Here is a 26,928-nt window from a genome sequence, read left to right as displayed (position 1 = left end):
CGCACGCCCTGGTTTGCTTTTGCCATTTTTGGATTCTGTGACTTCCAACTGCTTCCCCGCTAACAGCTTCCCATGACAGGAGCTCTGGAGAAGAGGCCGTGTCCCTAGCCGGGACCCAAAGAGCGAGTCAGGTCTTTTTTCAAATTCCAGCTGTCCCAGCCCTTTCTGGCTGGCATCTGTCTTGCATGTTGGGTTTTCCCAGGGAATTTCACTGGAGGGGAGGATTCCTTTGCTAACTTAGCAGTGACTTCCACTCTCATTCTCTCTTCTGTGGAATGGGGACAAGGACAGAACCTTCCCCAGGGCTGCCCTGGGCGGTTCCACTGCCTTACCACGCCTGTTTCCGGTTCTGAAGCAGGGCTGGGTGGTGGTGGGTGGGTGGTGGTGACCCCAGTGCACCTTCCGTGCACAGGGCACCCTCCAAGGTCCCATCAGAGGCTCTTGGGGAGACCAGAGGGACTCTGCAGGGAGTTCTCCTCCCAGCCCAGCTGCAGGGCGAGCAGCTGTGACCTGCACCCCTGCCCTCCCGCTGACAATTTCTGCCCAGAACAAAAAGGACATGACTCCAATTCGTGAGCGTGGTTTTAATCACAACTACTCATCCACAAAACACAGCTACAGGGTGTGCAGCCTGAGCTGATGCTCAGGGCGTCATGGTGGTCACCAGCACGTGGGGACAGGGAGGTGAGCCGGGGCAGCCCCCAGCTCCGGCCAAGGCAGTCAGGCAGGGCCACTCTCAAGTTCTGGGGCCTCTCATCGCCCCCAGCAGGTGGCCTGGGCCACTTACACAATGCCCTCTGTGCGCTTGCTCCTCCAGACCACCAGTGCCGTCACCAGCAGGGTCACCGTGATGGGGACCACGACGAAGGGGCAGAGGATGGTGCTGGGAGGGTCCCCCACGGCCCTGCCAGAGATGGGGCAGCTGTGGAAGTAACGCTGGTGGACGGCCACGAAGAACTTGTCCACCTCCACGTTGGGCCAGAAGCAGCCCAGCCTCTCTGCCACGTCCCGGGTGCAGTCAGTGAGGTCCCTGTAGCTCCTGTGGGTGAGAGAAGGCATCAGGGAGGTGGAGTGGGGACAGCTATGGCCTGACGCCCGTATCCTGCACAGACGCTCATGGGCACGGTAGCTCAGGAGCCCAGGAAGACCCAAGAATGGAGCCGTGCTGTCCCTCGACTGCCCAGGCCCCTGTCTGGGTGGCAGTGGATGCCCCACTGGTCTCTCCCCACCAGGCCTCCCAGGCTGCCCCAGGGATCCGGGGCTGGGACCAGGCCGTGGGTGGGGTCTTGTGGGATGAGTGGCTACTCCAAGTGAGGGCAGCAGGCTGCAGGGAGGGTCTGGGCCCCCCTGCCGGGGTCTGCCAGGATGCCGCCTCTGTCCCTGCAGGGCCCTTTCCCACGGGGTCCATTGGCTCCCTCTGTGAGGCCAAATGAAGGTGCCGGGTGGGTCCTGCCCTTGGTCCTGTCCTATGTCCCCTTCCAGGTGAGGACTTGGGAACCGCATGTCCCTGTGGCGTAGAGGATGCTGAGGCCCAGGACACCAGGCTCTGCCAGTGCCAAACCGGCCTCCCTGGACCTCTTACTGGATGGGGCAGCCGCAGACTCTGCACAGAGGACCTTGGAGGGGTGGGGAGGCCAGGGCTGTTTGCAGGGAGATGGCTGCAGGGGTCTTGGTGGCCCTTCACCGGTGTCCATGGTTCTTTTTCTCTTTGTTATGTTTTATTTTGTTTTTTTAGTACAGGGGATTGAACTCTGGACCCTGCACTTGTGAGGCAGGCGTGATGCCACTGAGCTAAATCCCCAGCTCTTCTTTGTTATATATTTTGAGACACGGCCTCCATATGTTATCCAGGCTAGCCTTTAACTCACAGTGATTTTCCGGTCTCAGCCAACCCCATGCTGGGATCACAGGTATGCGCCCAAGCCTGCTATGACCTTGATTGTTGCCTGGCCTGAGACCCTCTGGTACTGCTGTTACTTTTCAGGACAGCAACTGGACAGGGGGCTGGGGTATGCAGGCCATGGTCACTACAGTGCCCTTGCGCCTTCTTGCACCTGGCCAGGCCCAGGTGTGGCCCCATCTGGGTCTGATGCCCCTGGCCAGGTCCAAGGCCACAAGGTCTTCCATAGGAACAGCCCACGCTCCTCCAGCGCCACCAGGACCCCTCCACCTCTGAGGACATGAAGCGGGCACTGCTGGCAGGGTGACTGGCACCCCACGGTGGCAGCCAGATGACTTGCACTGGGCTTCTCATGGTCCTTGCAGGGTCCACTCTGGCCACTGAGGGCACCAGAGCAGCAACCCCTCATCCTGTGTCGTGGTGGGCCAGTCTGAGCACCAGGTTCCTGAGGCTGGGATGCCACACCCTGTCCTGGAACACACCAGACCTTGCTGGGTGAGGCGCACGTGACTGGAATGGCAGTGGCTGCAGCTCCTCTGCTAAGTAAATTCTAAAAGAGGAAGTCGGCCAGGTGGGAGGGAGCAGGCCTGTGATCCTGGCACTGGGGAGGCTGAGGCAGGAGGATCTCTGAGTTCCAAGCAAGCCTGGGTTATATGGAGAGATCTGGTCTCAAAGAAACAAATACAAGTGTGTGGGGGAGGGGGGGCTGTGGTGTGGGCCTGGGCTCTGTCCCCAGCACCACAGAGAAGTAGCAAGTGAATGGGTGCAGGGTGCACTGAAGTGGAGAGCAGCAGTGCTCCCCACAAAGACACTCCCTGAGGTGCTTGCTGAGACTCGCCCTTTACAAACCCCAGAAGCTCAGAGAACCCCAAACAGTGAAACAAAGCCCCAGCAACAGCAACAGCAGGCATAAGGAAGCCAAACCACTGGAGAACCCAAGAAAGAAAACATCTAGATGTCACTCAGAGAAAAAGGGGTGCACACAGCGTGTGGCTGTGGGAGTGATGGTGACATCTCACCCAAGACCCAGCCAGCCGGGCCTTCAGAAACACTCTCTGCCCAGAGGATGAAGGAAAGATCTTTATGGAAGACGGAGAGGATTCGTGGCCAGCGGATCTGTGCTGTGAGGGATGTTGAAGAACAGCCGGAACAAGGTTCTGGGAAGAGTATCTTGTTTTTGAGACAGGGTCTTGCTGTGTAGCCCAGGCTGGCCTGGAACTCATGGTGAATCCTCCTGCCTCAGTCTCTGAGTGAGGTGTGAGCCCCACACCCAGCTTCCAGGAAGAATTTTGGATCCAGAGAGCAAAGAGCTCTAGAAATAGTAAACGATGCAGATAGTTCAAAGATGTATTTTTCTTATTTTTAACGTAGAAAGTGGGTAAGTGGAGCAAAGGCCACAGATCATAGGGAGGAGACTGGGGGCCCCAGCACACTGGGCCCTGACCACAGCCCTGTCATGTGGCCTCTCTTCGCCGAGGCCACTGTTCCTCCCGGGGGCTGGGCCCCTACCTGGTGTACAGGCCTCTCAGTGCCACGTGGACGTGACCCCAAGGGGTGGCCCCTGGCAGACAGCACAGGGCTTGTGGCTGCACCCCTGCCTGCTGGGCTGGCGTGTGTGAGCTTCCCCAGGGAGCCAGCTCTGGCTTCAGATCACAAGCGGAAGCGGTAGAAGCCACAGGAAATGGGCACAGGCCGGCTGGCATGAGGGGCACGGGAACTGGAGAGCCCCTGGCCTGGTGCTAGGAACAACGGCCCCCAGCCGTGGTCAGTCAGGGGATAGTACTGGCCTGGATGACTCTGCTGGGACAGCTGACCCAGCACAGGGAGGGGAGCGGGAACATCCCTGGAGGAGGTTCCATCCCTAGGCTGGGGACCCCTACAGGCAGGTGGCCCTGTCAGTCAGTCACCAGGTCCCCACCCAGGCACGCAGAGATTCCTTGGCACGTCAGCCTCTAGGGGCCGCCACCCTCATCTAAAAATACCCCATGTGGGCTGCCCACGCCATCCTGCTGACCACACAGAGTGACAGCTGACGCCTGCCCAGCTGCTGGTGACCAGGCAAGGAGGAGGTGACAGGACTGTGCTGGGCTCTCCGTTCCCTGAAGCCAGATCATCAGGGGCCTTCTGCCCCTGTCAGCACCTTGGTCTCCTTACAGTAAAATGAAGGCTCAGAGTCCCACAGCCTCCTGGGCCAGATCACAGTAAACCAGTGAAGGGCCTGACACAGAACAGCACCCCACTGAGCACCTGTAATTCTAGCACCCAGGAGACTGAGGCAGGAGGATTGCAGCCTGAGCCAGCCCGGGCAGTTTAGCGACTTAATGAGACCCCAGCTCAAAACAAAAAGCACAAAACAGCCGGGACGTAGCTCAGTGCAAGGGCCCTGGATTAAATGCCCAGTATTAGAAAAAAAGAAAAGAAAGAAAGAAAAAAGAAGTGCAGACAAAAGAGAAAGCAGGCATTCACTGCTTAAGGTTATGAAACACGACCACCACTGGGACCCCAGAGAGGAATTCATAGGAGGGGCCCCTGCATAGCTCCTGAGAGAGCTGTAATTTGGAGGAAATTTAGGGTGTGGGCCAATATTTACTCTGTGATGTTGAAGAAAAGCAGCAGTGGCTGAGACCCAGTTAGACCCCAGGCTCCAGCACAAAACAGTTCAGAAGCAGGGCATGGTGTTGCACACCTGTAATCCCTGACCTCAGGAGGCTGAGACAGGAGCATCACTGCCAACTCAAAGCCAGCCTGGGCTACACAGCGAGACCATTTCTCTAGATAGGTAGGCTGGTAGGCAAACAGAAAGGCAGATAAAAATTTAAAACACCATTTTAGGAAGAAGGCCCTGACAGAAGGCATAGGGCCACAGCCCAGCCTGGGAGGCAGCTGTCCCTTCCCGGGCACCTCCACCTGCACCCCAGGTTCCCAGCTTGGGCAGGGCGAGGCCTCCAGAGGGTGCCCAGGCCCCACTCCACCCCTTCTCTCCTCCCCCTCCCCCTGCCCAGCCCCTACCCCAGGCACCTTCCTTAGGCTACGGGGCTGCGACCCCACCCCGCCAGCCTCCTCCCATGAACTGGGGACCCAGGCCTCACCCCCCACCAGCTTCCTGACCTCCCGCCTAGATCAGGGCTCCCCCACATCTCCAGAGGGCGTGGGGGTTTCTGACACATCTCCAAGCAGGTCGAAAGCAGAACAAAGTGGGAATCCATCATCTTCTTCAAAGTCCCACATGCACATCAGGCAGCAAAGAGAAGGGCAACAAATTCCCAAAGCGGAGCCAATAGCTGATATTCTTTGACTATACTGTTAAAAATTTAAAAAGTAGTAAATTAAAAAGTCTAATCCCTAGAAATGAAAGACCACATATATAATGTGGGGTCCCCCAAGAAGTTAAACATTTAATCACAATCTCTTTTAAAAAAAGGCAGTACTGCACATAAAATGAATATGTCCAAAACTGGATTCTGAGGGAAAGTTAGAATCTTATTACTAAAAGGAAATGAAAATAAAATAAATATGTCAAGACTTTTAAAAATAAATCCTTTCCAAAGAGTAAATAATTTAGAGCCATTAATAAATATTAAAACGTTGGGCATGGTGGAGTACGCCTGTAATCTCAGCACTTGGCAGGCTTGAGGCAGGAAGATTGCCCTGAGTTGGAGGCCAGCCTGGGCTACATAGTGAGTTCAAGGACAGCCTACAGAGTGAGACCCTGTCTCAAAAACCAAAACCAAAACCAAAACAATCTAAAAATAGCCACAATAAAACAGAAGTGTTTCTGGAGAGTCTAATTTTTTTTTTGGACCAGGAATTGAACTCAGGTCCTTGTGCTTGCAAGGCAGGTGGCGGAACCACTGAGCTAAATCCCCAGCCCTGAAGTCTAATCTTAAAAAAAAAAAAAAAAAAAAAAAAAAAGGAGGGAAAACAATACCAACAACAGATAGGAGAAGATTAGAGACAATATAAGAGATTAAACTGTAAAGAATATATATTAAAAACTGGACAATCCTTAGTATCAGATATTTCTTGGGCTGGGGATTTAGCTCAGTGGTTCCGCTTCCTGCCTCATAAGCGCCAAGACCTGAGCTCAATCCCCAGTAACAAATAAATAAAAATAAAATAAATTCATATATTTCTTGGGAATTGATAAGCTAGCAAATATTGACTTAAAAAATAGAAAATCTGAGAAGAAAAAGGAGAACAGCCATGAAAGAATCACTTTCCCCAATGGCTCTAGACTCTGCACTTCTTTCAAATTCTTTAGTTCTTAAACAGGAAGTAAGAAGTTCAAATAATTCCCCCAATTACCTATTCTGTTGTTTCAAAAATATTTTAAGATATATGCTAATTTGTTTCATTTATACTATCAGTTTCTTTTTGTTCACTTAGAAGAAAGTTTTGTCCTTGTCTCTGCAGTCTGTTTTGTCTGTGCCTCCTCCGAGAAGCCCATTGATCATGGTACACGGTGCACTGGCATCATTATTCTCTAAGAGTCTGTCATGAAATTTGGTTGTATTTTTCATAGAAGTAAGAAGAGTGTTTTTAGGGCCAGGGATGTAGCTCAGTGGTGAGGCACCACCTGCCTTGCAAGCACAAGTTCGATTCCTGGTATCAAAAAAAAAAGGTGCTTTAGCCTGGCATGGTGGTGCATGCCTGTAATCCCAGCACTTGGAAGGCTGAGGCAGGAGCATCGCTGTGAGTTCAAGACCAGCCTGGGCTACAAAGTGAGTTCCAGGTCAGTCTCAACTACATAATGAGACCCTGTCTCAAAAAACCAAAAAAAAAAAAAGTGTTTTAAAATGTTTTATTAATATCTACTAAAGGTTCCTTAGTTCTTAGTAAAGCTTCTGGGTCCCATATGCATGCCCTCGGTGGCGTGCCAGGGTGGGCAGGCACATGTGGAGTGCCCAGGACACAGAATCACACGCATAAGTCCCTTGTCAGGGGCCAGCAAGCTGTCAAGCCATACAGAACATGGACGCTTACCTCAATAATGCCTCAAACCCGCTCCTAAAGCATCACACCTCAGCATGTCAGAGGACAGGGCTAGACCATCGTCCGTACACATCAAGAAGACTAACACTCAACCCTTAATTTTTTGGGTACTGGGTATCAACCTCAGGACCTTGTGGTTTTGAGGCAGGCCCACCGCCACTGAGCTAAATCCCCGGTCCTCAACCCTTATTTCTGATTTTAAAAAGCCCAGCTGGGCAGATGGCTGTAATCCCAGCACTGTGTGTGGTAGGCTGAGCCAGGAGGATTGCAAGTTGTAGTACAGCCTGGGCATCTTGGCAACTCAGCGAGATTCTGTCTCAAAAACAAAAAGTGCCGGGGACTCAGCCCCGGAAGGGGCTCTCCTTCCTCACACAGCACCATCACTGGGCACTGCAGGCGTTTCTGGCAGCCCGAACAGCCTCGCTCCATCTTCTCCCTGGCAGCAGCTTCCGCTGTGGTGTCAGGGCTCCCCCCAAGGTTCTGAAAATAGTCGCAGGGGCCTCGCACACTTCCCCTGCACACAGCCAGTCCCAGCTGGCTCACCTCACCCGCAGGTGGGTGCAGGGCCAGCTGGGCCCACGGGGGACTCTGCAGCCTGGGGCCACCCAAGCCCTCACAGGCTGCTTCCTGCAGGCATGTGCCCAGGGGGCCCGTGCCCGGGTGGCAGGGGAGGCTCAGAAGCAGAGTTCTGGGGTACAGAGGTAGGAAAGGCCGGCCCAGTCAGGCTTCCCCAGAACAGACCTGCACCCTACCAGCCCCGAGCCTCCACCCAGAGACCTGCTCCTCGCACCAGGCCTCGCTTCTGCAAGAGCACCCCCAGGACCCAGTTAGCAGGACCTGCTCCACGTTGCCTTCTGGGGACAGAATGACGCAGGTGCTCCAGATGCACACCACTGGCCCTACTGTGTTCCCGCAAAGCTGGGGCACCCGTGACCTGGCAGGGACCGCCCGACCCTCCCGGTCTGCTGCCCATGGCTGGGCCCGGGTGGCTAGAACCCTCCCTAGGCCTTTGGACCTGCTGCCTCCTCCATGGACCCTGGTTGTGCTTTGGGGGTACAGCCTCGGCCACGTCCTCTGGGCCCCGCGGTGCCCTCTGCCCCAGTGCAGCTGCTGTCTGCTCTCCACCTCCCCACTGGCTGTCGCTGGGTCCTGGTGCTCCCTCTCTGCAAGCACACAGAGGAGCAGGGGCTGGACACCCCACCTTGGCCTTGGCCGGGACCCTGTGCAGGATGTGACCCCAAGGGGCCACATGTCCTTGGCTGGAGGTGCTATCTGGGCTCCGTGTGTCCATCTGGGCAGAGGTGAGGGAGACCCGCGAGGTCAATGTCCTGAAATAATGGTTCCCACCCCTCACAGAGAGGTGGGTACCTGCTCCCAACGGCGGGACGCAGACTCCTTCCTGTGTTTCTGGAGATGAAAACACAGCTGGGCGGCCGAGCTCCTCCAGCGCTGGAGGGGCCCAGGGAGGCTGTGGCTCACAGCCTGAGCACACTGGGGGAGGCAGGAGGATGAGAGGTCGGCGGGGGCTGCCCTGGGCTCCAAGGCCACAGGGCACAGACAGAGGAGGTCACCCAGGGCCAGGAGGGCAGCCACGAGGGAATGGCAGACACCTGTGCCCACTACAGTGGGAGACTCCCACGTCCTCCCTGCCCTGGGCTGGCCCGTCCTCCATATCGGTGCTCACCTGCATCCCCAGGTCTCAGGGGAAGGCAGCCCCAGCACCTCCCCACTTCCTTCCTCTCCCTCACCCCAGCTCTCGGCTGGGTAGAGCTGGGTGCCTCTGCCCACACAGGGAGGAAGCAGGCAGCCTTCGCTCAGCCCCAGCTGCCAGCTGGGCTCCCACAGGATGGCGCCACCAGGCACAGGCTTGGAAATGCAGCAGGTGCCCAGGGAAAGGTTCAGGCGGCCCTGTGCTGCCAGGGCCAAAGTGATCCTGGCCCCCTTGGCAGCCCCTGCAGGCGCCGGCGGTCAGGTGGTCATGGAGCTGAGGCCCACAACAGCCTCAGGGCCTCGCTGCAGCCCCTGGTGCTCTCTTGGGACCCTGAGGTCACCCGGGGCTAGAGAGGTGACGGCAACCTCGAGCTCAGCTGTGCGGCTAAGGGGACTCCGGCCTGCCGGCCTAAGAGCTTCCAGCCTCCTGGGGACTCGGCTGTGGCATGTGTCCAAGGCCCAGGATTAGGCGTGACAGCCGGGATGTTATATTTGGATGCTGTCACCCTGGGACACTGTCCTGCTGCAGCGACCCTGAGGCTGGGAGGGAGAAACCTTTCCCTTGGCCCACCCTCGCCCCACATCAGGCCTGTCATCCCCAAATGTGGCTCTCTCCATGCTCCCCGAGTTGACCAGACCCTGGTGACCCTCTGCTAGGGGCCCCAGTCTTTGGGCTACCCCTCTTCTCTCCCAGCAGGGCCCCGCATCAGGGGCCACCACACATCCCAGCAGTCTGCATCCCAGCCCCAGTGGCCCCGTGCCACCCCTGCCAGTCCTGCTGCCACCCTACCTTGTTTGGAGAGCGGTGCTGGGAAAGCCCCTTACCCCCCTGTGCCTCTCTTCTGATGGAGCCCTGAGCCTCGTGCACCACTCGGCCTCTTGTCAGCCTCACTCGGGCGGGGTCCCTGAGACCTCTGTGGGAGACACCTGCCTGTGGGCCAGGGCCACATGGGACCACACTGGTGTCAGCAGCCATGCGGGATGCCACGCGGTGTGAGGGGAGCAGAGGACCTGGGCTGGCCCTGCCCCAGGCACATAAATCCAGGCAAGAGGGGACAGGGCATGGAGCAGCAGCTGCCAAGAGCTAGAAGTGACAACTGGGAAATAGGCAGAGGCCCACCGGTGCCCACTGCAGGAACCGTGATGCCAAGCCCTTGGCTAGGGCCTGGTGGGGCACAGGAACAGGTGGGATGTGACCTAATGGAGGGTGGGGTGGCCGTGGCTTTTCTGTACCCTGACACTGGACAGAGCCTGTTGGGGACACCCCGGGGATGGGTGATGGCTCCCCAGGCTGACATCTAGGTCTCCAGGAAGCCAGACGGGACTCTGTCCAGGGTCAAGGTGCCTGGGCCTGACAGAGGAGACCTCCATCCCCGGGGGCCAGGGGAAGCTTGCAGTGGTGCCAGGGGCTCCTCCTTCTCCCTGCACGGTCACCCTCAGCCCCACGAACTTGGAAAGTTGGCTCCCTGGGGAGGAGGCCAATCTGCCCTTTCTGCTGGGGTGCAGGAGATATCCGCCCACTGCGGTGTGAGGTGTCTGCCACATCTGCCCAGCACTGCACCCACAGTTATAATCCCAGTGACTGGGGAGGCTGAGGCAGGAGGATGACAACTCTGGGGCTAGCCTGGGCAATTTCGCAAGCCCAGAACAAAAAGCAACACAAATAAGCTGGAGAAGGAAATCCTCACACTGGGATTGGGTGGCTCTCATGACACACAGACTCAAATTTCCAGGGTGCAAGCAACTCTCACGGCACAAGTGATTTCCCAGTGTCGTGCTGGCATGGAGGCTAACAGTCAGATGGCATCTGTGTCCCTTGGGCCAGCGCAGCCCAGATCCTAAAACCTGACTCTGGAACAGAAAGAAGGAAATTGCAGATGGCCAAGGGGCAAACCCCACCCGGGTCTCCCTGAGAGCATAGCCACCTAGAGACTAAAGCCACAGGCTGGTCGTACTGGGATCCCACTCGGCTGGGACGGTTTTTCTGCCAGCTGCAAAATGGCCAGAGGCAGCTTGCTTGGGCGAGGTCCTCGCCAGGCTGCCAACCTCCCCCCAACTGTGTGGGCCCCACCAGCCCCACAGGCTGCCTCCTGGAAGTTCCCTAGGAGAGGGGCTCCAGACTCTGCTCTCCCACAGGTGTCCCCCGCCCTCTGCTGGTTGTCCCTGGCCGGGTCATTTCTTCCTGGCCAACAGCTGCAAGGGCCCAGGGGACTCTTTAATCTGAGGGTTGCTTCCAGGGAGGTCCTTCCAGCGGCTTCCCTGGGGACAGCGAGCAGCCTTAGTGATGCCCGCCCATGGGCGTTGGCCCATATGGTTCAATTCTTCTGGAAAATGGGCAGAAAATACCTCCATGAAAGCAAAATAATGCAAACTATAATGAAAACAGCAATATACCAAGAGAGGCTTTCTGAATTACAGAAAATGTTATGAATACACAGTGACTTAAATGGTGTGAAATAGCCCTAAAACGTAAGTGAAAATGAACTGAAATAGACTCAAATGCTTGCAGCAGGAAGTTACATGTGGCATGGCTTCTCTTATGAGAGAAGCCCAGAGGATAAATAAACAGCAAAATAAAAGATGCTGGGAAATGGGAAGGTGAAGCTTTCGGAGATGGGAAGAGGCTCAAGATAGAAGACGGAGAGAGAGGGCAAAAGACAGCAGGGCTTGGATGGAGAGTGCAGGAGCTGGGCTCAGCAGGCATCAGACTGAGGCACAGAAGAAAGACATCGGGTGTGAGCCGGCCCCGGGAACACAAACTAACAATGCCCAGGGAACCAGGGAAGAAGTAAACATTTTATTTTTTATCTTCTGGCACTGGGTGTGTGTTCCACCACCAAGCTGCAGCCCCATCTGCAGCAGGTGAGTTTTAATTCACGTCTTGCCACAGCTACCCACTGTGTTACAAAGGTAAACACGACTTCAAAGCACGAAGCATCTGGAGAGAAACAGCAGAGGACTCTGTGGGCACTTGACTGTCACAGCAGGGACAGAGGAGCATGGGGAACAGGAGGACCAAGGAGCACGAAAGTTGGAGGGGAGCAGCAGGGCCACCACCTCCATGGCTGGGGAGAGCTGATGTCGAAGTAGACAAGGGTTTGCAAAAGAAGATTAAAAACACCTCCAAAGCTGGTGGGTGGCACATGCCTGTGATCCCAGCACTGGGGAAGCTGAGGCAGGAGGATTGCTGAGAGTCTGGACCACATAGTTTGACGCCAGCCTGCACTGCACAGAGAGACCCTGTCTCAAAATAACCAAACCAAACCAAAAAACCCTCCAGTGGGTATATGGAAAAATCTTTGTACCTTCCTCTCAAAAAAATTTTTTTGAATGGTTTTTTTGAGACAGGGTCTCACTATGTAGTTGAGACTGACCTGGAACTCACTGTGTAGTCCAGGCTCGTCTCAAACTCACAGCGATCCTCCTGCCTCAGCCTCCCAAGTGCTGGGATTACAGGCATGCGCCACCATGCCTGGCTCCTTCCTCTCAATTTTTCTGGAAACCTAAAATTGCTTTAAAAAAGTCTCATAAAAGAATTTAAAAAGAGAGACTTGAAGAAAAAAATGGAAACAGCTTTTTCAAGTGGGAAAGGGATCAAGAGTTGGAGGGAGCAGTGAGGGAGGGAAGGAGGGAAGGGAAGCGGACAAAAACCCATGAAAATGAATGCTCTCCATGCACAAACTCCCCACAATGAATGTGACGGACGTGCTGTGAACAGGGACTAATAAAAAGATGTAATTAATAAAGTCTTAAAAGAAACAACTAACCAAACAACTCCCGAGCACAAAGAAGGAAGGTTGTGGTGGGTCCTCACCATGTAAAAAAACAAATTCGAAGCAGCTGGAGGAAAGTGGCCCCACCTCCCTGATAACCGAGGATGCAAATCAAAAGCGGACTCTTCATTTTTACCTGCAGAAACCCAAGTCCATGGAGGAAATGGGGACGGAAGGAGAAGGGAGAGAAACAGGGAGAGGGAAGAGGAGGAGGGAGGGACAGGAAGAGGGAAGAAGAAAGGAAGGAGGAGGAGGAAAGAGAAAGGGGGGAGGAGAGGGCTACAGAGTGAGTCGGAAGGTTCTGACCACAACGGAAGGTTCTGACCACAACGGAGCGGAGCGGATCGGGGCTAAGTCCGCGGGGCTGCCTCTGCCCTGCCCAAGTGCGGGCTACTCAAAGGGAGTCTATTTTTAGAAGGCGGGTGCTACATTTATGAAATAAGAAGTAGGAAGAAGAGTCACAACAAAGGCTTGTCTTTGAGTCCCATTGGACATCCTGTGCTTAAGGTCCTAAAAGACCCTCAGGGAGAACAGTGTCCTCAAATCATGCATGGCAGAGCTGGGCACAGTGGTGCACCTGAAATCACAGATGCTCGGGAGGCTGAGGCAGGAGGATCACCAGTTGGAGGCCAGCCTGGGCAACTCAATGAGACCCTTTTCCAAAACCCAGAAATGCAGATGGCAGCCGGCTGCCCTGAGGGAGGGCCCAAGGCCCCGTGTGTGCTGGGATGAAGATAAGCCAGGACTTCAGCTGCTGCCCCACTCCCAACCCCACTTGCACCCACAACACACAGGTACAGCCCCAGGAGGCCCTGAGACTCAGCTCAGGGAGCCCAGGCCTCACAGACCCATAGGGAAGCCTGGTCCCTCACTCAGCACAGCCTGGAGGCTGAGCTTGCCAGGACGGGGGTGGGGGTGGGGCAGCTGTCACAGCAACGTGTCGGGGAAGGCGTGACCGGAAGACACAGTCCACCTGCTCCCTTTTGCTGGGCCCGCTCTGTTCAGTGTCGCCTTAGTGGGACCTTCTTGGCTCTTCACACAAGGGGTGCATCCCCAAACAGAGGCAATTTCCAAGCAGGGCACTTCATCACCGGGTGGGAGCAGACGCTGCAGGAGGTGTGGCACCCCCCCCCCACGGCCGACCACTTCCCGTCCAGGGTAGCAGTCGCCAACTGCGTCCTCCTGGCCAGGAGGACTCGGAGGCCTGGCCAAGTCCTCTGCTCACTGCTCCCTCCCCTCCAGAGCCCAACCTGCGGTGCACAGGCCTGGAGGAGCCCTGCCTTGCTCTCTTGCCTGCCGCCCACAGCAGGGTCCCAATATGGGGACCTCGCACAGTCCTGCCACTGGGTGGGGACTCCGGGGCTCACCCTGGACAGCTGGCAGAGAGGATGCAGGGACGAGGCGCCGGACACCAAGCCATACTGCACACCCTGCCGTGGTCCCGCCCAGTGCCGGAGCCTTCCAAGGAGCCCACGCTCTCCTGCCGGCCCCTGCCACTAGGCTGGGCACAAATGCGGCCCAAGCGCTTTGTCTGTGGCAGGTTCAAGAGGAGATGCCTACAGGACCCATGAGGAGACTGAGGCAGGCCACACCCTGCTCTGAAAGCTTGGGGCTGGCTGGGCAGGAGGGATGCAGGGACAGCCCCTCCGGGACCCACAGCCCGGGGTCCTAGGGACCCAGGCGAGGCCACCCTGGTGGTTCCTGTTGGAATTCAAATGCAGGCAGCTTTATGACTTTGCCTGCTGCTGAGAGCTGGAGAACTTCCTGACTCACTGTTTTACCTGGACACAAAAGAGCCTGTTCGAGAGGGGAATGCACGGCCCAAGGCGCTCTGACTCCCCACACCCCAGGTATGGGGCAGCCTGAGGGCCAGCGGGACAGAGAGGAGTCCGTGCCCACAGGGAACAGAGTCAGGTTGGGTTCCAGGCACCACTGTTCTGACAACACGACACTGCACAGCAGCCATGACTGCAGCTCGGTCCCTTGCACTTCCCGCCGGTGTACTCAGTCCCCTACCCACGTTGACATCTTGGATCCTGACACTGCACAGGGAGGATGGAGCAGAGATGTCCCCTTCCCGCTCATCAACTCAGCATAGCTCATCTAGGTGAGAAAAAATTCCTCTGGAGGTTACTTTAAAACCAGCCACTTTCCTGCCTATCACCCCAGCCCTCCAGGAGGCTGAGGCAGGAGGGTCACAATTTTGAGCCCAGCTTGGGCAACTCAGCAATCTAGTGAGACCCTGTCTCAAAATTAAAAAAAAAAAAAGTTGTGGAGATGTAGGTCAGTGAAAGGGCCAGGGGTTCAATCCCCAGCCTTCCCCATCCCCAAAGAGCAAAGAAAAAGGGGAAAAATTTACTTTCCTCCAAAGACTGAAGGCAGCAGTATCATGTGGTCCAACAACCCTGTTTCCAGTTTCCTTGGGAAAAGGGAGCAGAATGTGGAATACACAGGCACGGGCACTGTCCCCGGGATGGGACGGAGAGGTGGGAACATCCTAAGCACTGGTCCCAGGCAAGGGAACAGAGAGGATGTGATAGCTGGAGGTGCCAAAGCCTCCGGGAGGAATCCGCACCACATCTCAGAGACAGAGGCCGGTGGGAAAGGCTGAGGGCTGGGAGGAGGCTGGGGAGGAGCTGTGTTGTTTACGACAGACACATTTGCCTGAATTAAACCCTACAGTGTATTCCTGTCTCCAACACCAGCTAAAAAACTGAAGTTAAAAAGTAACAAGCTGCACCTTCCTCCTGCGTCTCAGAGTGCTGGAGACTCTGCTTCTGGGGGGCAGCGTGATGAGACACCTGCTGACCCGGGGACACCACATCCTCTGGCCGGATTGGGCCCAAATGCTGCAGTGAGCCTGGGCTTCACCAGGTCTATCTTGGAGCAGGGACACGGCACTAAGTCCTTCTCCCTGTGGGGCCGGGGATGAAGCCCAGGGCCTAGTGGGGCCAGGCAGCTGCTTCTTCTTCCCCTGAGCTACACCAAGCGCACTGAGCACTTTTTAAATAACCCCAGGCCCTGACGAGGGCCTCTGGAGGTGCCATCGGAACTGCCTGGCACGAACGTCCCCAGAGCTCTCCTGTGTTCTGTATCCATCCCCATCATTTGTGGAAGGCGAGTCCCTTCCACACGCAGCTGTTGTGACACTGGAGTCTTCTCCGGTTTCAGAGACTGGGAAGTAGTCGCTCCCTCCACCACATCCAGAGCCACTTGCAGGCCACAGTGACTCAGGCAGCCACATTTGGTGGCTCTGGTGCTAAGGCCACTGCCTTGTCCAGGACACCAGACCTCAACGGCTGCCCAGCTGTGCTTGCTGGGATTTCCCCTTCATCCCAGGGGCGACCCTCAGGGACACTTGGCTGGCAGAGGGGCCCCTCCCATAGGCGCTTGCCTATGCCCGGTGACAACTCACCTGGTGATGGCCTGGTCCTCTGGCCCTCGCTGTGCTCCCTTCTCCTGCCCTGTTACCTGGACCATCTTGTCCTGCCCAGATGCCCTGCTCAGGGACCCAGGTGCCAGGTGTGGCCCTCAGCACGTGGACCTAGCCTCCCCGTGAAGGCAGGTGCCCTGCACCTCCCGGGGCGCGAGGATGAAGCCAGTGTGTGAGCAGCCATGTGCCAGGAGATACAGTGGGGAATGGGAGCCTCTGCCTCCCCCAGGTCACTGCTTAGGCACAAGGTGACTGTCAAGCAGCTGCCACACAGCCTGTCACACACTGAGCACTCAGCAAGGGCCAGCTGTGATCATGAAGTTCACCCTGGATGAGGGAAGGATGCTGGTGCTCAAGGAGGCTCTGGAGGAGGCGGGCAGAGGTGTGGGAGGAAAACCTGCAGGAGGCCGGGCACAGAGCCTGGGGCTCTGGGGCAGGACAAAGTCCCTGGGGCCAAGATGGGCTTTTTAATACCTGAGACAAGGGGGTCTCTCTGGAAGGAGACCAGTGTCATTGAGCACAAGAAGGCCAGCCAGGCCACATGATCTCTTAGAGAGATCTTGTTTAGAAAACTGAACTTTCTAGGTTCACGCTTCAGTGCCAAAAAAGACAGGGTCTCCCTAAGTCACTAAGGTGCCAGGCTGGGCTCAGCCTTGTGATCCTCCTGCCTCAGCCTCTGGAGCGCTGGGGTTCTGGGTGTGCACCCCACGTCCGGCTGACAGTTGGTCCTATGTGTCACCTTGGCTATGCTCCAGGACCCCACTATTCCATGGAACATGACTCTGGGAGCTGCTGTGGAGCTATCTGGAGATGGGGGAAACCACAGCCAGGAGACCTGAAGGAAGGGGTCTGCCCTGACAATGAGTCCCCAGCCCGCTGGCCTTTCCTGTCGTGACACACACAGCCCTCGCCACCGTGGGACCAATTCCTGAAGCGAATGTTATGCCTCTACCATCCCGGGCACCGAGGTTGGAGACACGAACCCTTATTCCGGTGCAGGCCAAATCCCAGTGTGTGTATAAGCACACATCCACATCTTCACTCCTAAGTTCCCTTTGATCACAGAAGCAACCGGGCCCCAGGAGAAACAGCTGGCTGAGGTCTATGACAGGAAGTATGCGAGAGAGGGCTGGGCCATCTCAGGTGCCCGAAAGAACGGGTTCAAACCAGACTGGGTACATGGCGAGGACACGGCGCAGTATGGGCAGAGCGGGATCAAGTGCGGCCGAGACATCTCTTGTGTCAGGGCCACCTGCCTGGCGCTTGCAGAGCCGCCCACAGCTCAGCTCCCTCTGCCGTACAAGCAGCCGACTCTCGGGCCCAGGATGGGACATGGCACCTCTGGGGCTGCAGGGCCGGCGGGCTGACTTGCTGGCTGCCCTGGGGCCTGGCACTGCTTGGCATCTGAGTTTTAATTTTTTCTCTAGTTGGACTGTTCCTAGTGGCTCTCCTGTGGGGTCACTCTGAGCTGGAGCAGAGGGCATGCAGCCGGGGTCTGAGGTCTCAACTGCAGCGCTGCACCCGGGCAGTGCCGCGCCTGCCTGACTTCATCCCAAGACAGAGATTAACGTCCACAGCTGTGCCCTGAGCAGACCCCCGAGATGAGCAAGACGGCTGGGTGGGGATGGAAAGCCGGTGGACAAGCACCCACCTGCTCAAGGAGAGAGGGGCCACTGCAGAGGCCAGGCTCCGAAGGCAGGGAGAGGCCTGAACCCAGGCTCAAGGGTGCCACGTGGCCTCGCCTCCCAGGTTCCACACAGGGGAGACTCTGTGCACTCAGCCTGCGCCCTGTGGGGAGGGGCATTCACCCCACAGAGCTTGCCCAGTGCCTGCCAGGAGCCTGGTGAGTCCTGGATCCCAGGGAGACATTAAGCCAAGTGCACCCTTTGTGTGTGACACTGGCCCTGCTTCCCCTTGGCTTCCCTCCTCGCTCTGGTTCCCATGGCCATCCCCAGGGCCTCCTGTCCTCTCACCTGGGGTCCCAGGACTGTGTACCTGTTGTGTGTTGTGCACCGTGGCCCCACACACAGACCCTGCCCGGGACCCTGCCTACCGGGTCTCCACACTGATCCAGAAAGTAATCTAGGAGGTGGAGGAGCCTGGCCCAGCTGGGAGGATCTTCTTGCTGGTCAAGGTTGCCTGGCCCTGGAGACAGCAGGGAACCCTGCAAGTGGAGGACAGGCAGGAGGGCCTGCCATGGTGGTCAGGGCTTAGTTGGGGCCTCAGCCACCCCTCCAGGAACATCCTGGCCTGCAGCTCTGAGCCCTACAGGAACCCTCAGACTTGGCCTGGCCACAGGAACCTTTCTGTCTTGAGACGTGGCCATGTGGCCCTGGCTGGAATGGGCTCAACTGTCCCCAGACACCTGCACTGGGATGGTCCTGGGTGTTCCCAGCCTAATCTGATGCCCTCTTTCTTGCTGTCCCAGGACCCCCAGGCCACCTGTGCTGTCATCCAGAACATGCTCACTCACCATCACAGCACCCTGGTGGCCATAACCCCAGCCACATTCCACCCCCCAGGCATTCAGGACTCACCCGAAGGTCTTGCCCCAGTCGCACCACAGGGTCCTCCCCATGGCCTCCATGTCCTCCTGGAAGCGGGTGAGGCAGGTCTCCTGGATGCGGGCACCATAGTGGGCGTCCTGGCAGGCAGTGACCAGGAAGAGCTGATGGGCTGAAACAGAGGGTACCAGGGTGTCACCTGCCTGCTCCCTACCTCCTGAGGCCCATGCCCATTCCGCCCACCCTGGAGCCATCTATGAGCACCATGAGGACAGGGCCTTGAAGTGGTCCTCAGCAGGCTCTGCAAAGGCCCTGCCAGGATGTCCTGGTTGCACTTCTGCTACTGGTGACAACCTGAAACTGCCATGATGGCCACAGGTGCTGGCAGCTCCACACCAGGCCCTGGCTGTTCTCCCCTTTCAGACGTGGGGACCATGGCAGGGAGAAAAACTTGCTGGGACCCAGCCCAGGGCTCAGCCTCCCCTCTACAAGGCCACCAAGAGCCATCCCCGTCCAGGCAGCAATGCAGGAGGGGGTCTTAGGCTGGGTGTTTGCTGGCTACAACCCATGCCAGCAAACCAGCTGAGTTCTGCCCTCTGAGCTTGGCAAACACAAAAGGTCAGAGGATCTGTGAAGCAGTGCATTGCATGAGATCAAAATTCCCTCCAACCAGAGCTCACCACTGGCTTGGTGGACACAGTCAGCAAGAGGGCCTTTCCCTCAGCCCACGTGCCAGGATGCCCAGGCTGCACAGCCCATCTGAGGGGCAGCTGGGGTGAAGGCCTCACAGTTGCTGCTCTGAGGCTGGCTGTGCTGGGAGCTGAGCTCCTCGGGCAGCCCCACTGGAGAAGGGGCTGGAGATGTGCTGGGAACAGGCCGGGCGGCCCGGCACCTGCCACTACCCACCCTGGGATGCCGGGAGCCTTCCGCCCCAGTGCGTGTCAGGACAGGACCTCCAGTGGGCTGTGCTGCCTGCGGTGTTGAGCGTGGCTGGGTGGGGGAAAGGAAAGCATCCTGGAGCAGCCTGGGTGGACCGGCACAGCCTGGGCCTGGGCTCTGGCCCAGCAGGCAGGGCAGACACACGGCTGGGCAGAATCCACATCAGACCCAGCTGCAGCAGGAATCTCTGAGACACGGGAGTGTCCCACGAGACGGAGGCTGCTGCCCAGTGAAGGGCTGGCACCAGGAAACCCTGTGCGCTGCTCCGTCCATGGTGGATGAGCGAAATCCCGAAGGTGCCCAGGTGAGCGGAGACCACACCCTGCCCACCCTGTCCTGAGTGGGGCCAGGCTCACCTGCTGAGACTCCAGGAGGGAGGAAGGACCTTTGTGATTTACACTAATGTTAGCACCCACCTTTGTTTTAGAGGAGCCACTTTTTTCGCACATTTTATAACCTGCAGTGAAGAGGCACAGGCAGGTATCTGATTACTCATAACCAGTGTGCTGCTCCCAGAGATTTTGCTGGTGGCCGCAAGACTTAGCAAAGCTGGAGTGGACTCATGGGGCCTGAAAGTGCCCAGGGCCCCAGAGGGGCAGTGGGGGCCCAGGAGTACGGTTCTCAGCAGGGACTCCTGCAGGCCCATGGTGGTCCTGCGTGGGCACAGGGCCTCTGCCCAGCCCACGTGCTGCCCACCACGGGTGTGTGCCAGGTGTGAACCTGAGTGCAGAGCCCAGGGACTGCCCAGGGCTTCCCTGCATGTCTCCCCTCCTGCTTGCCTGTCCATGGAGTCTACAGCGTGTGCTCCATTGCCTGTGCTGTCCTCCCCCACAGTGGCCGTGCAGGAGCCCACCTCCTCCAGGAGCACAGCTGGCTCCTGCCCCAGACGCTCTGCTCTCCTTGAAGATCTTTCCCTCTGACCTCTGCAGGGTGGATGGCATGGGTCCTGCTGGGCCCAGGGTCCCTGCTCTTCCTGCCCCAACCTCTGGTTGCCCCTGGAGGCCGCTGGATTCTCCTTCCTGTAGCCCACCTCTGACCCTCCTGTCCAGCTTGCAGACAGCAAGGCCCTGGGTTCCAGCCACTGTCTCTGTGGTCCTCCTGCCCCTTCCAGGTGCCCTCTGGGCTGGCTGGGGTCCCGGGCACAGTGCTTGGACCTGTCCCATGTCCTGGTCACCCCACTCCCACAGAATGCGCTGATACTGCCCAGGCCTTCTCTGGAGCAGCCTGGCCTCCCTGACCCTGGCCTCTGCTCTCCCTGGTGACCTGGTGGCAGATCTACTGCCCATGAGGGCTCCTTCACCACCTGCTCCAGCCCTGGCTCTTCCCACGAGAACCACTCACTAAGATCCTGCTCATTGCCCATGGACCTATTCATTTTTGAACTCCATAAGCCAAGAAAAAAAATCATGTTTATGTAGGTCATAAAACAAAAACACAAATTTAACTAGAAACACACTGTCTATTAGAGAGGCAAGGAGAAAATACAGACTTCGAGAAAAAAACAGGAAGTTCCCTGGAAGTATTAAAAACTAGAATGTAGAAAATAAGACAGCAGATAAACCGATCACCCGCCAAGCTTGGACCCTGTGCCAGGGCCTACGTAGCTCCCACGTGGAAGCCTGGGGACGGCCCAGAACACATGATCTCATGCCACCTCCGTCTCACAGATCAGGAGCAGCAGGGACAGGAAGTGGCCCGTCCAAGGTCACCAGGCCCCGAGGGCAGGCATAGGACTCAAGCAAACCTTGAATCCTCCAGAGAACAGATGCCAAGCCAGGCCAAAGGATTCAGTGACTCAGCAGGACGTCCAAGAGGTGGACCCTGGAGTGTGAGACAAATACAGGACTAGACACAGCCCGCCACATCTCATCCCTGACAACCTACTCCCAACTGCAAGCAGGGGATGGCAGTTCAAACCCATCAGGGAGGACAGAAAACAAAATAGCAGCAAAGAGCAAGTGTGGTGAGGGTGCGGAGGGGCTGGAAAGCTTGTGTGCTGCTGGTGGGGTGGGGAATGGCATGGACACCGTGGGGAACTGTATGGTCGCTCCTGCAGGGAACCCCCGCACGACCCGCAATCCCACTTCCAGGCAAACACCCAGGAGGACGGGAAGCGAGGAGGACCCGAGTAGCAGCCGCACACCTACACCCACAGCAGCAGCACTCTCAGCCCAGAGGAGGAAGCGTGGCCAGGGCAGTAAACGAACATGTTCTGTCCACAGGCCGCATAGTTCCGGCGGGGACCTTCCTGTGCATGGAAGGTGACTGGATCATGGGCGCTGTGCTCACCAGAGGCTTCATCCATAGAGCAGCCTTTAGCTGAAGGCGAGGTCAGGAGGCGGGCCTGGGAGGCAGTCACTGGGGGCACGGCTGGAAGAGTGAGTTCTTGTCCTCCGCTTCCAGGCCGCCATGGGTTGAGCACCTTTTTCTCTGCCAGGCCCCTCTGCCATTCTGCTTCTGCCTTGGAGCCAGCTGACCATCAACTAAGTCTGTGAGTGAAAATAAACCGCTCCTCCTTTAAATTGTGGGTGTTTGATATTTTGTCCCAGCAACGCGAAAGAGACTAGGACAGAAATATAATTTGACCTTCAAAAGGAAGGAAATTCTGACTCATGCTACATGATTGAAATTTGAGGACATTATGCCCAGTGAAATAAACCCAGGACGAATTCTTTACGATCCCACTTGCGAGAGCTGCTGGGGTAGTTCGGATCACAGAGCTGGGACACAGGATGGGCACTGCCGGGCAGGGCAGGGTGGGAGTTTGCATGTAACAGGACAGAGCTTCAGCTCTGCAGGACAAGAAAAGCTCTATGATGTGCGGGTGAACACTCGTAATACCACTCAGCTGTGTCCTTTAAGGCGGCGAGGTTGGAACGTCTTGTTATATAAACTTTCCCACCATGATAAAGCGACAGGGAAGGCAATGCTGTCAGAGTCCCATGCAGCTGTGACTGTCAGGACCAGCAAGGAGCCCTCAAAGCATGCCAAGCAGTGGTCACGGCCCAAGGTCCAACCCCTGACCATCATGCAATAGAACCAGCAATGAATGCTGGGGGAAAAGCCAAAGAGCCTGAGCCACTGAGACTTAAAAACTTGTTTCTGCAAACTTCTTGCATTAGAAAGAGGAAACAGAAACCACAAATCCAGAAAATATCAACAGTGGGCACAACATAGACAAAACATCAGGGGTTCACCCAACATGACAGGCAGAGGCTGGGGGCACCAGACCTCTGAGCAAAGACAGTGGAGTGGGTGTTTGAGGAAAAGAGGGGTCACGAGGCCAAGCTCAGGAGAAATGAGACCCTTACCTCTGCATCTGTCTCAAACTCGTCACGGGCTGAAATACCTAAGTGGGAAAGCACACAGTACCCCTGGCCTGTGGGCATCACGGCTCAGCATGGAACACTGCCGTGCCAGGTACGTCCCCTCACCACAGAGGGGCTGACCAGGAGCTGTGCCCAGGACAGTCAGTACCAGTCACGAAAAGGCCATGTTCAACATGGGAAGTGTGGTTTCTACTGCACCGGAGTGGCTCTGCGACCCCAGCAAGTGGAGCTGCCCGCACCGCCACCGGCTGGGCAAGGCAGATTTGCACGCAGGGAAGCACAGTGTCCCTGTGTAAGAAGACCCAGAAATCCCAAGTGGACCGATCTCCATGGGAGACCCAGCGAAGGCGCCTGCGGTGGTTTTGCAGGAGAAATGATCCCCCTGGTCCTCTGGAGACAGCTCCCTGGGACAGAGGGCTGGAGGAAAGTCCTCACACCCCTTGGGAAGGAGACCTGCTCCTGGGACTTAAACCTGCAGGAGGAAGCACTGAGCATGCTCCCTGAGGAGACAGGAAGCAGAGATGGAAGAAAGGCTTCTCCTCCATGGCCCCCCCAATTCTGGGCAAGCTTCTTGGTGTACATTAACCGGCAGCCCCAGAACAGGAAAAGTCACAGACAGGCACGAACTCCCAAGGCCTCACAAATAAAACACACTGAAAAGCGTCTCCGGGAGAAAGACAGAGCATGAAGAATTATAGTCACGCTGGGCAATGGCAGGTGGGCCCCAGGGACAGCGGGGATGGTGACCACCTGCAGGCCCCAGGGAGCAGCGCTGATATCAAGCCAGAAGCACGCACCCCTGGACGCAGGACCCACCCACAGCAAAGAGGCTTTCTGCGCATGCCACAGGACGACTTGGGGAATACGGGAGGAGACGCCAGTGAGATTCCGGACACTGGAGGAGTCACCTGCAGGCCACCGCCCCACCCTCCCAGGGCTGGGGTTCAGTGTCTTTGCCATCACGGTGGTGCCATCCTGAAGATGTAGAGACCAGGTCAGTCCCTGACAGCTCCAGGTTGGCCTATCACCCCTCTCCCGCTCATGGCTCTGGCACATGCCACTGTCCCCCTGTCATGTCAAGGTGTCCTAGGACAAGCAGCCCCTCTCTCCTCCTGCAGGCCGTTGCCACTCCTCCCCGCATGGTCATGGCCTCCTTGAGAGTAGGACAGACAGGCTGAGCATGTCCCCAGCCACTGCCCCTGGCTGTGGCATCATCCGGCACCGCTGCTGCCCTGGACACCTGTCCTGGCCACGCCTCTCCGGCAACTCCTGCCAGCCCAGGGGAAGCCTATACCCCACTGTCACCATGATGGGATTGAGATTCAGCAAAAAAAATTTTTTTTTTTTTTTTGGTACCGGGGATCAAACTCGGGTCCTTGAGCTTGCAAGGCAGGCCACCGAACCGCTGAGCTAAATCCCCAGCTCCCAGATTCAGCAAATATTAAAACACCAGAATGGCCTGTTCAACCAAATTTCAGATAAGCATTCCCTGTTTTAGCATGAGCACTCCCAAATATCGCATGAGGCACGCTTGCACAGAAACGACCTGCTGGTGTCCCTACTGTCTGCCTGGGCCTGAGTTTCTGGCAGCCTTGGCTGTGGGGCTCCATCTCCCCTCCCCACCAGCCCAGTTGCTGCCTGCACAGCCTGCACCCTGGGGGGCCCCTGCCCCTTCAGCCCATGGCAGGGGACAACCGGAGCCCTTGTTCACCCACAGTCACCTCAACCCTAACATCCAGCACAGCTTCCTATGCCCTAAGAATGCCCTCTGAATGTGCTCGGCAGCCCTGCCCAGCCAGCCAAAGCCCTTTCCCTCTGCTCTGTGGCCTCCTGTTTATTTCCTCTACCTCAGTGGCACCGACTCAACACTGTGCCTTGCTAACACGTGGACTGACTGCAGGAGCCACATTCACAGGCTCAAGGCTCTTCCACAGAACGGACAGTGTTTGTGCAGAACCCACCCCTTCCTACATGAAACCCTTTTAGTCAGTGATGGTGAACCTGTTACGGCGTTCAGCAGCAACAAATGGCCTGATGCGGCACGTGTGCCCTAGGTTCGCCAGCACTGCTGTGAATCATCTGTACACAATTTATAATACCCACACAACGCAAGCAGCACGTGAATAACTGTTGTATTGTTTAGCAATGGTGACATGAAAAAAGTTTGTACATGCTTGGTACAAATGCATTTAAAAAAAATCTTTGTGACCACGTGGCTGGTGGTGGCAGAGGCGTGGTTTACCAGGCCCACTGCCAAGGGCCTGCTGTGGGGGGCACCTTGCGCTCCAAGAGTGATCCACTGGTGCCACGTGATGGGGACAGACCACCGGGATGGTTGGCTCCTTCCCCAGCACTCTCTCCGGAGGGTCATCCAGAGGGCCAGCAGCCATCCCCTCACCAGCGCCTCTGCCTGGCAGGGAAACACAATGCGTGCACCAAGCTGGGGTGCCTGTCCCCATGCCTCTGTGTAGGCATGGTGTTCAGGCTCTGGGGCGGGAACTCTCCCCTTATCCCCTACCTGGGCAGGCATGCAGGGGACTGCCATGTAGACTCGGGCTCAGGCTTTTCTCTCCCTGAGACCAGCCTCGGAGAGTACAGGCAGTGAGGATCCTGACCCCAAAAGGGAGGCAGCCCAAGACCATGCTGGGCGCAGGCTTCATAGACTCAGCCAACTCACCAGCTGCTGACCCAGCACGCCCTGGGGTGAAGCGGGCTCTGTCCCTGTGTGCAGGGCTTGAGACCGGCCGCCTTCCTACAGCGAGCTGGGCAGTGGGTCTGGGCTGAGGAAGCCGGCTTCCCCCATCCTTGCAGGGGCTGTGTGATGGGAGGCTGGGCCATGCCCACCAGTCCTGTTGCTGGTCTCCTGGGCCCTGCTCCTACAGAGCTGCTCAGGCCCTGTGATCTGAACATGGGAAAAGGGACGTCTTTCAGATGTCGAGAGAACACTGAGACAGAGCCATCTTGGGAACATAATCAGGAGCCTGCCTTGTACTGCGCCAGCTTGGCCCTCCTCCCTGGGAGCCCTGCCAACACCCTGCACGGGAGGGTGGTGACTAGGTGTCGCTCACGACTCTGTGTGCATGTGCACATGTGTCTGGGTACTGGGAGGGAGAGCGTGTGGTAGGCAGCAGCCCAAAGGCTGCTCTGGGTGGAAAGCCAGTCACCTTCATCTCGTCTCTGCTGATAGGTAAGAAAGCCGCAGGGCCCTCTGCAAGGTCTCCCCTTTGCACCTTCCCCCACCCCATTCATCTCACAGCAGTGCCTCCTCCTCCAGAAGGGGTGCTGGGAGGCCCCCTGGGTGCCCTCCCTTGCCCTGCTGTGCACCAGCTGGGACCTGAGTAGCCCTGTGCTCGGAGACCAAGCCCCACAGGCTCTGTTGGGAGCTCAGCATGTGCAGGGGCACCATTCGCCTGTCTGTCTGTCCCCCAAGCTGTGCCTGGAGCCAAAACCTTGTCCTGGGCAGTACGGATGGAGCCTCAGGCAGGAAGGCTCTGGGCTGGAAAGGGGGACCCTGGGTGGGCACTCGGGGCTCCACTTGGGGCCCAGCATTTGCACAGCCATGCACACATGTGGCACCCACATCACACACTGCCAGATGCCAGTTTCAAGTGATCAGAAGCTACAAAGTCAGTTCGCTTTGGGTGGAAAGTCAGGAGAGACCTTTCCAGTGTGAATCTGCCTGCAGGAAAATGTCTCCCTGTGGCACTGCTCGCCAACCCATCCTCTGAGGATGAAAACGCTTCCCACAGCCTGGCGCAGACTGACACACTCACTGCCTGGCGTGCACCCGTGGATGGAGGACAAAAACCCAGGACTCTCTCCCTGCAGCCTAGCACTCAGTGATGGTAAACAAACACACGGAGTTGATTAGCAAGAGAGACGCCTCCGTCTGGGCTCCAGGATTAGAACGGCATCCAGTGTTACAGCAGCGTCACATAGACTGCATTTCCTGTGATGTCCCAGTCAGTGCCAGAGACATTTGCATTTGTACAATGTCATACATTAAATATTTAACGAGTAGCAAATGTCGCAGCACTCAAATGTTGCGTGGTCCTGCAGCATGAGAGCCGAGGATGGCACGGGTTACCGAGACCGGTGACAGAGGACGCACTACTGCAGCAGCCTCAGGCCCCCAGTGAAGCTTGCAAGAGCAGGAGCTCGTGACACAGACATCAGGGAGTAAGCTTGGTGCAGCTAGAAATGTCCTTCTCTGGCTGCTGGAAATTTTCAGTGGCCACATACGAAATTTAAAAACTGCATGCCCGCCTGCTGCCAAGGTGTAGCACATGGGACACACAGGGAAAACGGTGATGGGCACAGTGAGATTTAAATAACTGCAGGCTGAAAG

The 26,928-nt window shown here is 57.1% G+C and overlaps 1 protein-coding gene across 1 annotated transcript; it reads right to left on the bottom strand.

The window, feature by feature from the left end:
* Window positions 1-575: 575 nt before the first annotated feature.
* Window positions 576-21,697, bottom strand: Ramp1 (receptor activity modifying protein 1). Its single transcript, XM_010626143.2, has 3 exons — window positions 21,541-21,697; window positions 18,346-18,484; window positions 576-1,039 (listed from the first exon to the last, which is right to left on the bottom strand). Exons 1-3 carry the CDS (start codon window positions 21,554-21,556, stop codon window positions 784-786), a joined length of 411 nt encoding a protein of 136 aa, XP_010624445.1. The 5' UTR covers window positions 21,557-21,697; the 3' UTR covers window positions 576-783.
* Between the last annotated feature and the right edge of the window lie 5,231 nt (window positions 21,698-26,928).

The sequence above is a fragment of the Fukomys damarensis genome, unplaced genomic scaffold, assembly GCF_012274545.1.
Source record: "Fukomys damarensis isolate Sample0158 unplaced genomic scaffold, DMR_v1.0_HiC HiC_scaffold_16, whole genome shotgun sequence".
NCBI classification, from domain to species: domain Eukaryota; kingdom Metazoa; phylum Chordata; class Mammalia; order Rodentia; family Bathyergidae; genus Fukomys; species Fukomys damarensis.
This window is presented reverse-complemented; position numbering and strand designations above follow the sequence as displayed.